This window comes from Ranitomeya imitator, chromosome 2, assembly GCF_032444005.1.
Source record: "Ranitomeya imitator isolate aRanImi1 chromosome 2, aRanImi1.pri, whole genome shotgun sequence".
NCBI lineage: Eukaryota > Metazoa > Chordata > Amphibia > Anura > Dendrobatidae > Ranitomeya > Ranitomeya imitator.
Window position 1 is genome coordinate 445,887,419 of NC_091283.1, and position 13,642 is coordinate 445,901,060.

Below are 13,642 nucleotides of genomic sequence, written 5' to 3' on the forward strand. Positions count from 1 at the left end.
CTGTTCCAGAAATATCCAATATGTTGCAGAGCAAATAGTAGTATAGGAGACGCTGTCCCGGCCGGTGACTAGCGTACTCCCCCAGAGCTTGGTAACTGCCGCGCACAGGCAGTGGCGGCCGCGTGTATAGAGCTGAAGCCGACAAGGTGCAGGACCTTGTGTGACGTCACAGTCACGTGATGTGTACACGTGACCAGCTGCGGAGCTACGAATAGCACACAGGACCAACTAATCCTACGCGTTTCAGAGTCACTGACTCCTTCATCAGGGATGGTGCTGTGTGCAAGATGTGTGCTTTATATAGCGTGCCGCCTTTTTTTAATTTTTTTATTTATTTGCTCATTGGATAAAAGCAAACAGTTCTATCTCAGTATTAAGACTGTGGGGTGCCAGAGTATTTCACAATTAACGAAATAAATGTAAATAACGGCACAGAAGACACCAATATGGAAGATAATCTCATTCAATCAAATACTGCCCCAGATATCTCCACCCCAATACTGGCTATTGAAACACATAATAGATTCCGGGGAAGAATCTAATTCACAACCTTTACGACAGAAACAGGCGCCATCTTTCACGTTAGGACAGAAAGATAACAAATTACAAAAAAATAAAATTAAACCAAAAACCACACAAAGCCATCTCCCTCCTTTTTTTCAAAAGGGACAAAGAAAAAATGAAAAAGCGGATGTAGGGGCGGGAAATCAACCAAAAAAGAGAGATCAGTACATCAACAACAGGAAAACATCTCAGCGCAATTAAAACAGAAGATCTTCAATCTGAGCAATCACACATTGAGCAACAATGAGGTTTGCTTACTCAATAGGGGCCTTAAATACGCACAGAGTACAAAGTTCAATAAATTTCAGGCCTATATAGGGGTGAAACTGTTCATGAGGAAACTGGCTATTAAGAAACACTATCTAAAGAAGAAGCTAAGCATGACAAATAATGATGGATTAATGGATACTTTTGATCCGTATGAACACACCCATCTCAAAAAGAAATCAAATTTCAACCCGATCCAGGAATATTCTGAGGCGTTTGAGGCCTTTCAGAATAATGTGACTCGGGATATTAGAAAAATTTCGGACAGAAAATGTTCTCAGTTCAAGTATAACTTGTCTAATCAAGAACGTAGGGCGATTCAACCACTTCAAGATAACAAAAATAACCATCAGACCGGCCGATAAAGGGGGTGGTATAGTTATACTCAACACTCCCGATTATGATAAAGAATCCTTAAGGTACCGTCACACTTAGCGACGCTGCAGCGATACCGACAACGATCCGGATCGCTGCAGCGTCGCTGTTTGGTCGCTGGAGAGCTGTCACACAGACAGCTCTCCAGCGACCAACGATCCCGAGGTCCCCGGTAACCAGGGTAAACATCGGGTAACTAAGCGCAGGGCCGCGCTTAGTAACCCGATGTTTACCCTGGTTACCATCGTAAAAAAACAAACAGTACATACTTACATTCAGCTGTCTGTCCCTTGCCGTCTGTTTGCTGCACTGACTGCTGGCCGCAAAGTGAAAGCAGAGCACAGCCACAGCGGTGAGTCACCGCTGTGTGACTCACCGCTGTGCTGTGCTTTCACTTTCACTTTGCGGCCAGCAGTCAGTGCAGGAAATAGACGGCAAGGGACAGACAGCTGAATGTAAGTATGTACTGTTTGTTTTTTTACGCTGGTAACCAGGGTAAACATCGGGTTACTAAGCGCGGCCCTGCGCTTAGTTACCCGATGTTTACCCTGGTTACCAGTGAAGACATCGCTGAATCGGTGTCACACACGCCGATTCAGCGATGTCTGCGGGGAGTCCAGCGACGAAATAAAGTTCTGGACTTTCTTCCCCGACCAGCGACATCACAGCAGGGGCCTGATCGCTGCTGCCTGTCACACTGGACGATATCGCTAGCGAGGACGCTGCAACGTCACGGATCGCTAGCGATATCGTCTAGTGTGACGGTACCTTTACAGCTGTTGAGTGACAATCGCACCTATAAAAAACTAACCATGGACCCATCAGCTAACTATTTAAAAGAAATGCAAAGCTTGATACAAACAGGTTTCCAAAAGGGATTTTTAAATAAGAATGAATTTGATTTTGTAAATAACATGCATCCCAGGATCATATTCCTCACCAACCGTTACACCGATGCCTCTACCCTGTGCCAGTCATTACACTGGCTACCCATCCACTCCAGAATCCAGTACAAAACTACTACCCTCATCCACAAAGCACTCCATGGCTCAGCACCACCCTACATCTCCTCCCTGGTATCAGTCTACCACCCTACCCGTGCCCTCCGCTCCGCTAATGACCTCAGGTTAGCATCCTCAATAATCAGAACCTCCCACTCCCGTCTCCAAGACTTTACACGTGCTGCGCCGATTCTTTGGAATGCACTACCTAGGTTAATACGATTAATCCCCAATCCCCACAGTTTTAAGCGTGCCCTAAAAACTCATTTGTTCAGACTGGCCTACCGCCTCAATGCATTAACCTAACGATCCCTGTGTGGCCTATTTATAATAAAAAAAAAAAAAAAAGCTTCCTCGCATCATGTTCTCATACACTTTATGCAGTATTAGCCCTCTGTGTCTGTACTGCTACCTACTTAGGCAGTTAACTGGTTCATGCAGCTTTACATGAACACCTGAGCCTTACACTATAGCTGGTCCGAATAACTAAAGCAATTGTTACCATCCACCTCTCGTGTCTCCCCTTTTCCCCATAGTTTGTAAGCTTGCGAGCAGGGCCCTCATTCCTCCTGGTATCTGTTTTGAACTGTATTTCTGTTATGCTGTAATGTCTATTGTCTGTACAAGTCCCCTCTATAATTTGTAAAGCGCTGCGGAATATGTTGGCGCTATATAAATAAAAATTATTATTATATTATTATTATCCCCGGGATCCATATTTTTATTATTTACCTAAGGTCCACAAAGATCCGCTGCATCCACCAGGCAGACCGATCATCTCCGCCATAGGAGGCCTCACATCTAACCTTTCTAAATTTGTGGATTGCTACCTACAGAGACTGTGTCCCCACCTTCCATCCTATTTGAAGGATAGTGCACACATTTTAAATATTCTGCAGAAGATACAATGGGAAGAACACTATATCATGGGGACTTTAGATATAACTTCCCTCTACACTGTGATTGAGCACAAAAAAGGGATGTGAAGCAGTTGAATATTTTATGTCAAAGAAAAGCCAGACACCCAGGGATCAGAATCTTTTTATTTTAAATTGTATCAATTTTATACTCACTCACAATTATTTTAAATTCGGGGCGGACTACTACTCCCAGGAATGGGGTACTGCCATGGGCACCAGGTTCGCCCCTAGTTACGCCAACCTTTACGTAGGGAGGTGGGAAGAAGAAACCATCTTCAGCGGGGGGTGAGCTACGGGCGAACCTGGTTCTATGGCAGAGGTTCATTGACGATATATTTATTTGGTCTGGGGGCCCCATTTTATTAAATGATTTTATTCAACACTTAAACACAAATGATTACTTTTTAAAATTCACTTCAGTTATAAATAATAAAGAAATACATTTTTTAGACTTAAGAATTTTTATTGATAGTAACAAAATACATACTCAAATATATCATAAACCCACTGATTCTGGAAACTTTGGACAGTTGTCATCTTCCCAGTTGGCTTCTCAATGTTCCAAAGAGCCAATTCATCAGGGCACACAGAAATTGCTCTAGACTGGACGACTATAATAAGGAAGCAAACCTCTTGGTGGAGAAATTTGTAATCAAAGGATATGACAGAAAATTCCTGTTAGAAACTAAGGAACAGGTTGGTGAACACCCGAGGGAAAGGTTCCTGATGCAGATAGAAAAGAAGTCAGAAAAAATGAATGGAGAAAAATGGGGAGATTATGAGATTCCAATTATAATGCAATATAATTCTAAAAGTGGACTGCTGAATAAGATTGTAAATAAATATTGGAACATACGCAAAGAGGATAAGATAATTGGGGAGTTATTACCAGTGCGTCCAAAATTCGTTTTCAAAAGGGCAAAAAATTTGGGGAATCTAATTGCCCCAACGATATGTAGACCTCCGGAGAAAGAAGAAAAAAATCATCATTTTTTATCAAAACGCCCCAATGGCTTCTTCCCATGCAAAAAATGCTTATGTAAGAAATTAGGCACAAAAAAACAAATCTCCATCTCCAACCAGTCAACAGTAATTAATATTAAAGATTTAATCACCTGCTCCACTAAAGGAGTTATCTACAGTATTATGTGAGTGTCCTTGCAAGAAATTATACATAGGTCGCACTATTCGCCCTATGAATGTAAGGATTAGAGAACATTTGTGCAACATTAGTAAAAAATTCTCAGAACACCCTTTATCTCAACATTTTGCCAAATATCACGGGGGTTCACTTGAGGACATCTTAGTCACTGGACTGAAAATAGTGAAAAAAGACTGGAGGGGTGGCAACTTTATTCACCAAATGTCAAGAGAAGAAATGAGGTACATATTTGAACTGAATACTCTGGCACCCCACGGTCTTAATACTGAGATAGAACTGTTTGCTTTTATCCAATGAGCAAATAAATAAAAAAATTTAAAAAAGGCGGCACGCTATATAAAGCACACATCTTGCACACAGCACCATCCCTGATGAAGGAGTCAGTGACTCTGAAACGCGTAGGATTAGTTGGTCCTTTGTGCTATTCGTAGCTCCGCAGCTGGTCACGTGTACACATCACGTGACTGTGACGTCACACAAGGTCCTGCACCTTGTCGGCTTCAGCTCTATACACGCGGCCGCCACTGCCTGTGCGCGGCAGTTACCAAGCTCTGGGGGAGTACGCTAGTCACCGGCCGGGACAGCGTCTCCTATACTACTATTTGCTCTGCAACATATTGGATATTTCTGGAACAGAGATTCAGAGAAGGCTTCAGATACCAACCTTACAGCACATGAGTGAAAGACCTTCCCGCATGTCAGCACTGGACACAGATTTCCTTTTCTTTGATATTAAGGTAAACCCATCTTGTTAATCACAGTCCTGTATGGGGAACCTTGTTTATGACATTTCCCAGTATTTTAACTATTTATGGCTTCATATAGGTGAACTTAGCGCAAATATCACATATAGTTTTCTTTGATTAACCACTTCTGGGACAATTGGGAGTGATTTCGTCCATATACCGGTATTTGCTGCTTATTCACCTGGAGCAACTAAGCAGCGCCGTATGGTTCATTTTTAGACAGTTTTTAGAATGGTGTCACTTTTGGGTATTTTTAGCCATACAGACCCCTCAAACTGACTTCAAATGTGAGGTGGTCCCTAAAAAAAATGGTTTTGTAAATTTCGTTGTAAAAATGAGAAATCGCTGGTCAAATTTTAACCCTTATAACTTCCTAGCAAAAAAAAAAAAAAAAAATGTTGCTTACAAAATTGTGCTGATGTAAAGTAGACATGTGGGAAATGTTATTTATTAACTATTTTGTGTCACAACTCTCTGGTTTAACAGAATAAAAATTCAAAATTTGAACATTTCGAAATTTTCAAAATTTAAGCCAAATTTCCATTTTTTTCACAAATAAATGCAAAAATTATTGACCTAAATTTACTACTAACTAGGGCTAGGGTTGGGGCTAGGGTTAGGGCTAAAGTTAGGGTTAGGGTTGGGGCTAAAGTTAGGGTTTGGGCTAAAGTTAGGGTTTGGATTACATTTACGGTGGGGATTAGGGTTGGGTGTGTCAGGGTTAGGGGTGTGTTTGGATTAGGGTTTCAGGTAGAATTGGGGAGTTTCCACTGTTCAGGCACATCATGGGTTCTCCAAACGCGACATGGCGTCCGATCTCAATCCCAGCCAATTCTGCGTTGAAAAAGTAAAACAGTGCTCCTTCCTTTCCGAGCTCTCCCGTGCGCCCAAACAGGTGTTTACCCCAACATATGAGGAATCAGCGTACTCGGGACAAATTGGACAACAACTTTTGGGGTCCAAGTTCTCTTGTTATCTTTGGGAAAATAAAAATTTGGGAGGCTAAAAATCATTTTTGTGGGAAAAAAAAGATTTTTTATTTTCACGGCTCTGCGTTGTAAACTGTAGTGAAACACTTGGGGCTTCAAAGTTCTCACAGCATATCTAGATAAGTTCCTTGGGAGGACTAGTTTCCAATCACTTGTGGTCACTTGTGGGGGGTTTCTACTGTTTGGGTACATCAGGGGCTCTGCAAATGCAGACGTGACGCCTGCAGACCAATCCAATCCTTCCGAGCTCTGCCATGCTCACCACACATCTAGTTTGATTCCTTAGGGGCAGGGTGGATAAAAATCAATGTTTAAAAAATAAAAAAAATTCGGATTTTTTTTGATTGAAATCGGATTTTTTTCAATATACTGCTTTTTGAGGAAAATATTTTACCATCCAAAGGTTCTTCCATCATGAGATAAAGCTGAGTTGTTTAACTCAGTAGAATAAAGGCTGTATATGTGTAACATTCACAATGCCATGCTCTTCCAGGGGTTTCTGTAGGATTAGTGGGCAGTTTCTCTCCTATATTATCACAGACGCTGGCTTTACTTACGCAGTTCTCAAAACTGAATTTGACTCCGCAGGGGTCCCAGCCTCTTCTTCACGGCAAAAATGTTACAACATGAACAGAGTTGAGAAAAAGACCTTAATCCTATTGTTCTACAAACCTATGAAGAATCAACCCCTTCAGTGCCAAGTCCAAGAAGTTAGACAATATGTTTCTGATTGTTTGGAGTGGAATAGATCTGCACAACACAAGAAGAATGTGAATCTAAGTGTGAGAAGGAGGAAGGGCAAGCAGACAAGAAAATGAAAGTGAAACTTTTGAGCACAATACTGCAGCATAGCCACAGACAGACAAGTCTGGATCTGTTTGTGTGTACGATCTGAGGTTTATTACATTCTTTTCTTATAATGGCAGCAGGCCGTAAAAGAGACCCAGTTTGGGAATATTGGGAATATTTTTAATGAAGCTCCTTCGCCTATCGGTAAGGCAGGCATGCGTGCAAAATGCAAACGATGCAACAAAGAGATGCAAGGCCTGGTGGCGCGAATGAGGCAACATCATGAGAAGTGCGGTGATGAAGATGACCAAAGAAACACTTCTGAACAGGCAGGATCTTCAGGTTGGTAAACATTTTTATTGAATCCTATTTCTAAAGACTGAACTGTCATGTGTGAGAAAAATTATATTTCTTATTATTACTGATTGTTACTGTCATTTGGTACAGTTATGAAGAAAAACAAATATTCCTTTTGGGGCAGGGGCAGTGATGTGTTGTGTACAATAAGCAGAAATTGTATAAACAATAAAATAACAGCATTGACTTTTTTTGTTTAGGGGAATTCATGGATTCTGGAAACTATCCACCTCCAAGATCACCATCATCCTGTTCTACAGTTTCAGAGTTATCCATCCAGGATAGTGCTTCATTAGCAGCAGCATCATCATCAGACACCCACAGCCACATATCACCATCACCCAAAAGGAAGAAAAAACCTTTACCTCCTGGGACCACCATAGATAGGTTTGTGATAAGAACTAGCAGATTAGAAAAAGAGTTGATTGATGAAAAAATTGCCCAGTTTATTTATGCAACAAACTCTTCTTGCCGTCTGACTGAGAACCCACATTTCATTAATATGGTTCAGTCACTGAGACCAGGATACAGTCCACCCAGCAGAGCTGATGTTGCAGGGAAACTGCTGGATCAAGTGTATGACAGAGAAATGGAGCAATGTGCAACAGCTCTGGAGGGTAAAATTGTTAACCTAAGTATTGATGGGTGGAGTAATATCCACAATGATCCTATTGTATGTGCTTGTATAACAACAGAAGAAGGTAAAGTATTCCTTGCCCAAACAACTGATACGTCAAGAAATGCACACACAGCAGAATACTTACAGGAAGTGGCAGTAAAAGCTATAACGACATGTGAACAAAAATTCAAATGTCTAGTACGCAGTTTGGTCACTGACAATGCTGCAAACGTATCCAAGATGAGAAGAGATTTAGAAGAGCAGGGAGGGAATACAAAGCTGCTAATAACATATGGTTGCAGTGCTCATTTGCTGCACCTCTTAGCCAAAGACTTAAGTGTTCCAGAAATAAAGGCTAATGTTGTTGAAATTGCTAAATACTTCCGTAATAATCATTTTGCTGCAGCAGCTCTGAAAAGGATGGGTGGAACCAAGCTAACGCTCCCACAAGATGTTAGATGGAACTCTGTGGTAGACTGTTTTGAGCAGTATATCAAAAACTGGCCTATTCTGATGACACTTTGTGAAGAAAATCGAGATAAAATAGATGGCACTGTCACGGCCAAAATCCTCAACATTGGGCTTAAGAGAAATGTTGAACATATGCTGAGCTTCCTGAAACCCATCTCTCAAGCTTTAAACAAAATACAGAAAAATAGCTGTTTTATTGCGGATGCTGTTGAAATTTGGAAGGAACTGAGTGAACACTTAAAAACAGAACTACACATGGACAGAATTAAATTACAAGCAGTAAACAAACGAATGGGACAAGCACTGACTCCAGCTCATTTTTTGGCAAATATTGTCAATATCCAATATCGGGGTCAAAACCTAAGTGCTGAGGAAGAGGAGTTAGCTATGACATGGGTATCCAGCAATCATCCATCTTTAATGCCAACTATAATAAACTTCAGAGCTAAGGGGGAACCATTCAAGAAATATATGTTTGCTGAAGATATTTTAAGGAAGGTCACACCAGTAAACTGGTGGAAGTCACTTAAGCGCTTGGATTTAGAGGCTGTTCAAGTAATGATTTCACTTTTAACAGCAGTAGCTTCTTCTGCAGGCGTTGAAAGAATATTCTCTTCCTTTGGACTCATTCATTCTAAATTGAGAAATCGGTTGGGACCCAATAAAGCAGGAAAGCTTGTTTTTCTTTTCCAGATTATGAATAGGAACAAAGAAGAAGATGATGATGAAGAGGACGACAAGTGAGCTACAGAGGACAGCAGGGACAGTAGTATTTAAGTTTTTCATGTGTCAGCTGGGCTGACAGTCTAAGTTTCTTATAATATATATATATTTTGTTTAGCCAAATTAGTTAAACATGGATGTTTGTTTAAGCAAATAACTTATGCTGTAATGTTGTTATTGTTTCAGTTGAATAAATCTTATTTAAATTGTTATTAAGGTCAGGATTATTTTTCTCCTTCCTAAGTACAACAGAACAGTGGTGTTCAAATATGAATGATTAACCCATTAAACTGGGGAGAAAAAAGTAATATAAAAAGTGATTCTAAAAATCTTCATCTACTTGCATGTTAAAGTAGCAAGAACTAGTTTAGGTAGAAACTTTGATTTAAATCACCGATTTAAATCAAGCCTTACTGACTAGTGATTTAAATCGTGATTTAAATCAGTTAGATTTAAATCAAATCCACCCTGCTTAGGGGGTCTACTTTCCAAAATGGTGTCACTTGTGGGAGGTTTCAATGTTTAGGCACATCAGGGGCTCTCCAAACGCAACATGGCGTCCCATCTTAATTCCAGTCAATTTTGCATTGAAAAGTAAAATGTCGCTCCCCTCCCCCCTCCATTTCCCCCCGCAGAGTCGGATTTTCTCCGGGGTCTCGGCTATGACTTCAAAGAACACGATTCGGATCAGTTTTTACCGACCTCAGTGTTGCGATCACCATCATTAACAGTACTAGATGGTGGCCCGATTCTAACGCATCGGGTATTCTAGAATATGCATGTCCACGTATATTGCCCAGCCACGTAGTATATTGCCCAGCACAGAGCCACGTAGTATAGAGACTTAAAAAAAAAAAAAAAAAGGAACATATACTCACCTATAGCCCGCCGCTCCCGGGATCGCTCCATTGCAAGCAGCAGCTTGCGTTCCCAGGGTTGGTGTGAGCAGGACCTATGATGACGTCGCGGTCACATGACCGTGACGTCACGGCAGGTCCTTGTCGCACACCAGCCCTGGGACGGCACCGGAAGCTGCCGCTTGCAATGGAGCGATAATACCAAATTTCTCTCATCGTCCCCCCTGTATTATCTCGCCCATCCTCCCTCTGGTATTATCTCTTCCTTCGTCCCTATCCTCCCACCCTGCGTTATTTCTCCCATCGCCCCCATCCTTCCCCCCGTATTATATCTCCCATCCTCCCCCTTGTATTATTTAGATGGGAGAAATAATACAGGGGGGGAGGATGGGGGAGATGGGAGAAATAATACAGGGGGGGGGGATGGGAGAGATAATACCATATTTCTCCCATCGCCCCCATCCTCCCCCCCTGTATTATTTCTCCCATCGCCCCCTTCCCCCCTGTATTATTTCTCCCATCGCCCCCATCCTCCCCCCCTGCATTATTTCTCCCATCGCCCCCATCCTCTCCCTGGTATTATCTCTTACATCGTCCCCATCCTTCCCCCTGTATTATTTCTCCCATCGCCCCCATCCTTCCCCCTGTATTATTTCTCCCATCGCCCCCATCCTTCCCCCTGTATTATTTCTCCCATTACCCCCATCCTCCCCCCCGTATTATTTCTCCCATCGAAAAAATACAGGGGTAGGGGATGGGGGCGATGGGATAAATAATACAGGGGGAGGATGGGGGAGATGAGAGAAATAATACAAGGGGGGAGGAGAATATGGGGGCGATGGAAGATATAACAGAGGGGGGAGAATTGGGGCGATAATACCATGTTTCTCCCATCCCCCCTGTATTATTTCTCCCATTGTCCCCCATGTATTATCTCGCCCATCCTCCCTCTGGTATTATCTCTTCCTTTGTCCCCATCCTCCCCCCCCCCCCCCCGTATTCTCTCTCCCATCCTCCCCTGTATTATTTCGATGGGATGTATTATTTGTCCCATTGCCCCCATCCTCCCCCCCTGTATTATTTCTACTTTCGCCCCCATCCTACCCCCCTGTATTATTTCTCCCATCGTCCCCATCCTACCCCCCTGTATTATTTCTCCCATCGTACCCATCCTACCCCCGTATTATTTCTCCCATCGTCCCCCCTGTATTATTTCTCCCATCGTCCCCATCCTCCCCCCTGTATTATTTCTCCCATCCTCCCCCCTGTATTATTTCTCCCATCCTCCCCCCTGTATTATTTCTCCCATCCCCCCCAGTATTATTTCTCCCATCCTCCCCCTGTATTATTTCTCCCATCCTCCCCCCTGTATTATTTCTCCCATCCTCCCCCCTGTATTATTTCTCCCATCCTCCCCCCTGTATTATTTCTCCCATCCTCCCCCCTGTATTATTTCTCCCATCCTCCCCCTGTATTATTTCTCCCATCCTCCCCCCTGTATTATTTCTCCCATCCTCCCCCCTGTATTATTTCTCCCATCCTCCCCCCTGTATTGTTTCTCCCATCCTCCCCCCTGTATTATTTCTCCCATCCTCCCCCCTGTATTATTTCTCCCATCGCCCCCATCCTCCCCCCTGTATTATTTCTCCCATCGCCCCCATCCTCCCCCCTGTATTATTTCTCCCATCGCCCCCATCCTCCCCCCTGTATTATTACTCCCATCGCCCCCCTGTATTATTTCTCCCATCGCCCCCATCCTCCCCCCTGTATTATTTCTCCCATCGCCCCCATCCTCCCCCCTGTAGTATTTCTCCCATCGCCCCCATCCTCCCCCCTGTAGTATTTCTCCCATCGCCCCCATCCTCTCCCCTGTAGTATTTCTCCCATCGCCCCCATCCTCTCCCATCCTCCCCCCCTGTATTATTTCTCCCATCCTCCCCCCTGTATTATTTCTCCCATCGTCCCCATCCTCCCCCCTGTATTATTTCTCCCATCGCCCCCCTGTATTATTTCTCCCATCGCCCCCATTCTCCCCCCTGTATTATTTCTCCCATCGTCCCCCCTGTATTATTTCTCCCATCGTCCCCATCCTCCCCCCTGTATTATTTCTCCCATCGCCCCCCTCCTCTCCCCTGTAGTATTTCTCCCATCGCCCCCATCCTCTCCCCTGTAGTATTTCTCCCATCGCCCCCATCCTCTCCCCTGTAGTATTTCTCCCATCGCCCCCATCCTCCCCCCTGTATTATTTCTCCCATCGCCCCCATTCTCCCCCCTGTATTATTACTCCCATCGCCCCCCTGTATTATTTCTCCCATCGCCCCCATCCTCCCCCCTGTATTATTTCTCCCATCGCCCCCATCATCCCCCCTGTAGTATTTCTCCCATCGCCCCCATCCTCTCCCCTGTAGTATTTCTCCCATCGCCCCCATCCTCTCCCCTGTAGCATTTCTCCCATCGCCCCCATCCTCTCCCCTGTAGCATTTCTCCCATCCTCCCCCTGTATTATTTCTCCCATCCTCCCCCCTGTATTATTTCTCCCATCCTCCCCCCCTGTATTATTTCTCCCATCCTCCCCCCCTGTATTATTTCTCCCATCCTCCCCCCCTGTATTATTTCTCCCATCCTCCCCCCCCCTGTATTATTTCTCCCATCGTCCCCATCCTCCCCCCTGTATTATTTCTCCCATCGCCCCCCTGTATTATTTCTCCCATCGCCCCCCTGTATTATTTCTCCCATCGCCCCCATCCTCTCCCCTGTAGTATTTCTCCCATCGCCCCCATCCTCTCCCCTGTAGTATTTCTCCCATCCTCCCCCTGTATTATTTCTCCCATCCTCCCCCCCCTGTATTATTTCTCCCATCCTCCCCCCCTGTATTATTTCTCCCATCGTCCCCATCCTCCCCCCTGTATTATTTCTCCCATCGCCCCCCTGTAGTATTTCTCCCATCGCCCCCATCCTCCCCACGGTATTATTTCGCCCATCACTCCCAGCAGACACGTTGCTCGGGAGACCCCACAATAGGCGCGCCGGTCCCTCCCCCAGAACAGTCCCTGCTTATAACCTCCTGCCCTCGCCTCCCCTCGATCACGTCTCCCGCCCCTCTCCGTACCATCTTGGCGGCCTCGGCCCACGTGCGTTCCCTGCGGCGCTTCTGTTTATCTCTCATGTTGTCCGGTCGCCGGGCAGGTCTGCGGGGGTCTCCGGGGTGGTCTTAGTATCCGCAGAGGTCGCTCGATTCAGGGATGTCGGGAGTTGTAGTCCGCTCCGGCCCGGGCTGCTTCTACACACCGGAACCACACTCCCCACAATGCACTGCGATAGCCACTTCCGCCCCGCCTCAGGAAAAAACACGTAGGCGGGACCAGAGTACGAGATTGGCTGAAGCGCAAAGCTCACTTATCGCGAGACTCAAAACACCCGCCGTGACGTCACTGCATAACTGCGCATTGGAAGGCGGGGCAAAGCGTCACGTGGGAGGAAGGGTGGGGAAAACTCTGCTCCGCCCACCGCAATGCATCCTATGTACTGTTGTGTGTACGGTGCGGTTCTGTTGCGTTCACGCGTGATGCGATATTTATGATCGTTAAAACCTCTTGGTAATTACTGCAGATTTTTTTTCCTTCGGATTGTGAACATGTCTGAAACCAAAGTCTAGACTTAGGGCCGATTCAGCCGCACGTTTGCTCTAATTTGTACTGTGGGTTTTTCATTTGCAACTTATTTTTTTATTTTTATTTGAGCTTTGTTTAACTAATTCAGGACCAGGCCATTTTTGCCCAATTCCTGACCAGTCACATTTATG

General features: G+C 44.5%; 1 protein-coding gene across 1 annotated transcript in view; it reads right to left on the reverse strand.

The window, feature by feature from the left end:
- The window catches only part of ASXL1 (ASXL transcriptional regulator 1), a 33,405-nt gene extending 20,255 nt beyond the window's left edge, over positions 1 to 13,150 (reverse strand). The window contains exon 1 of the mRNA XM_069750983.1: positions 12,950 to 13,150. Coding sequence (XP_069607084.1) covers positions 12,950 to 13,006 — 57 coding nt within the window. The 5' untranslated portion in view covers positions 13,007 to 13,150. The remainder of the gene's footprint in view (positions 1 to 12,949) is intronic.
- Between the last annotated feature and the right edge of the window lie 492 nt (positions 13,151 to 13,642).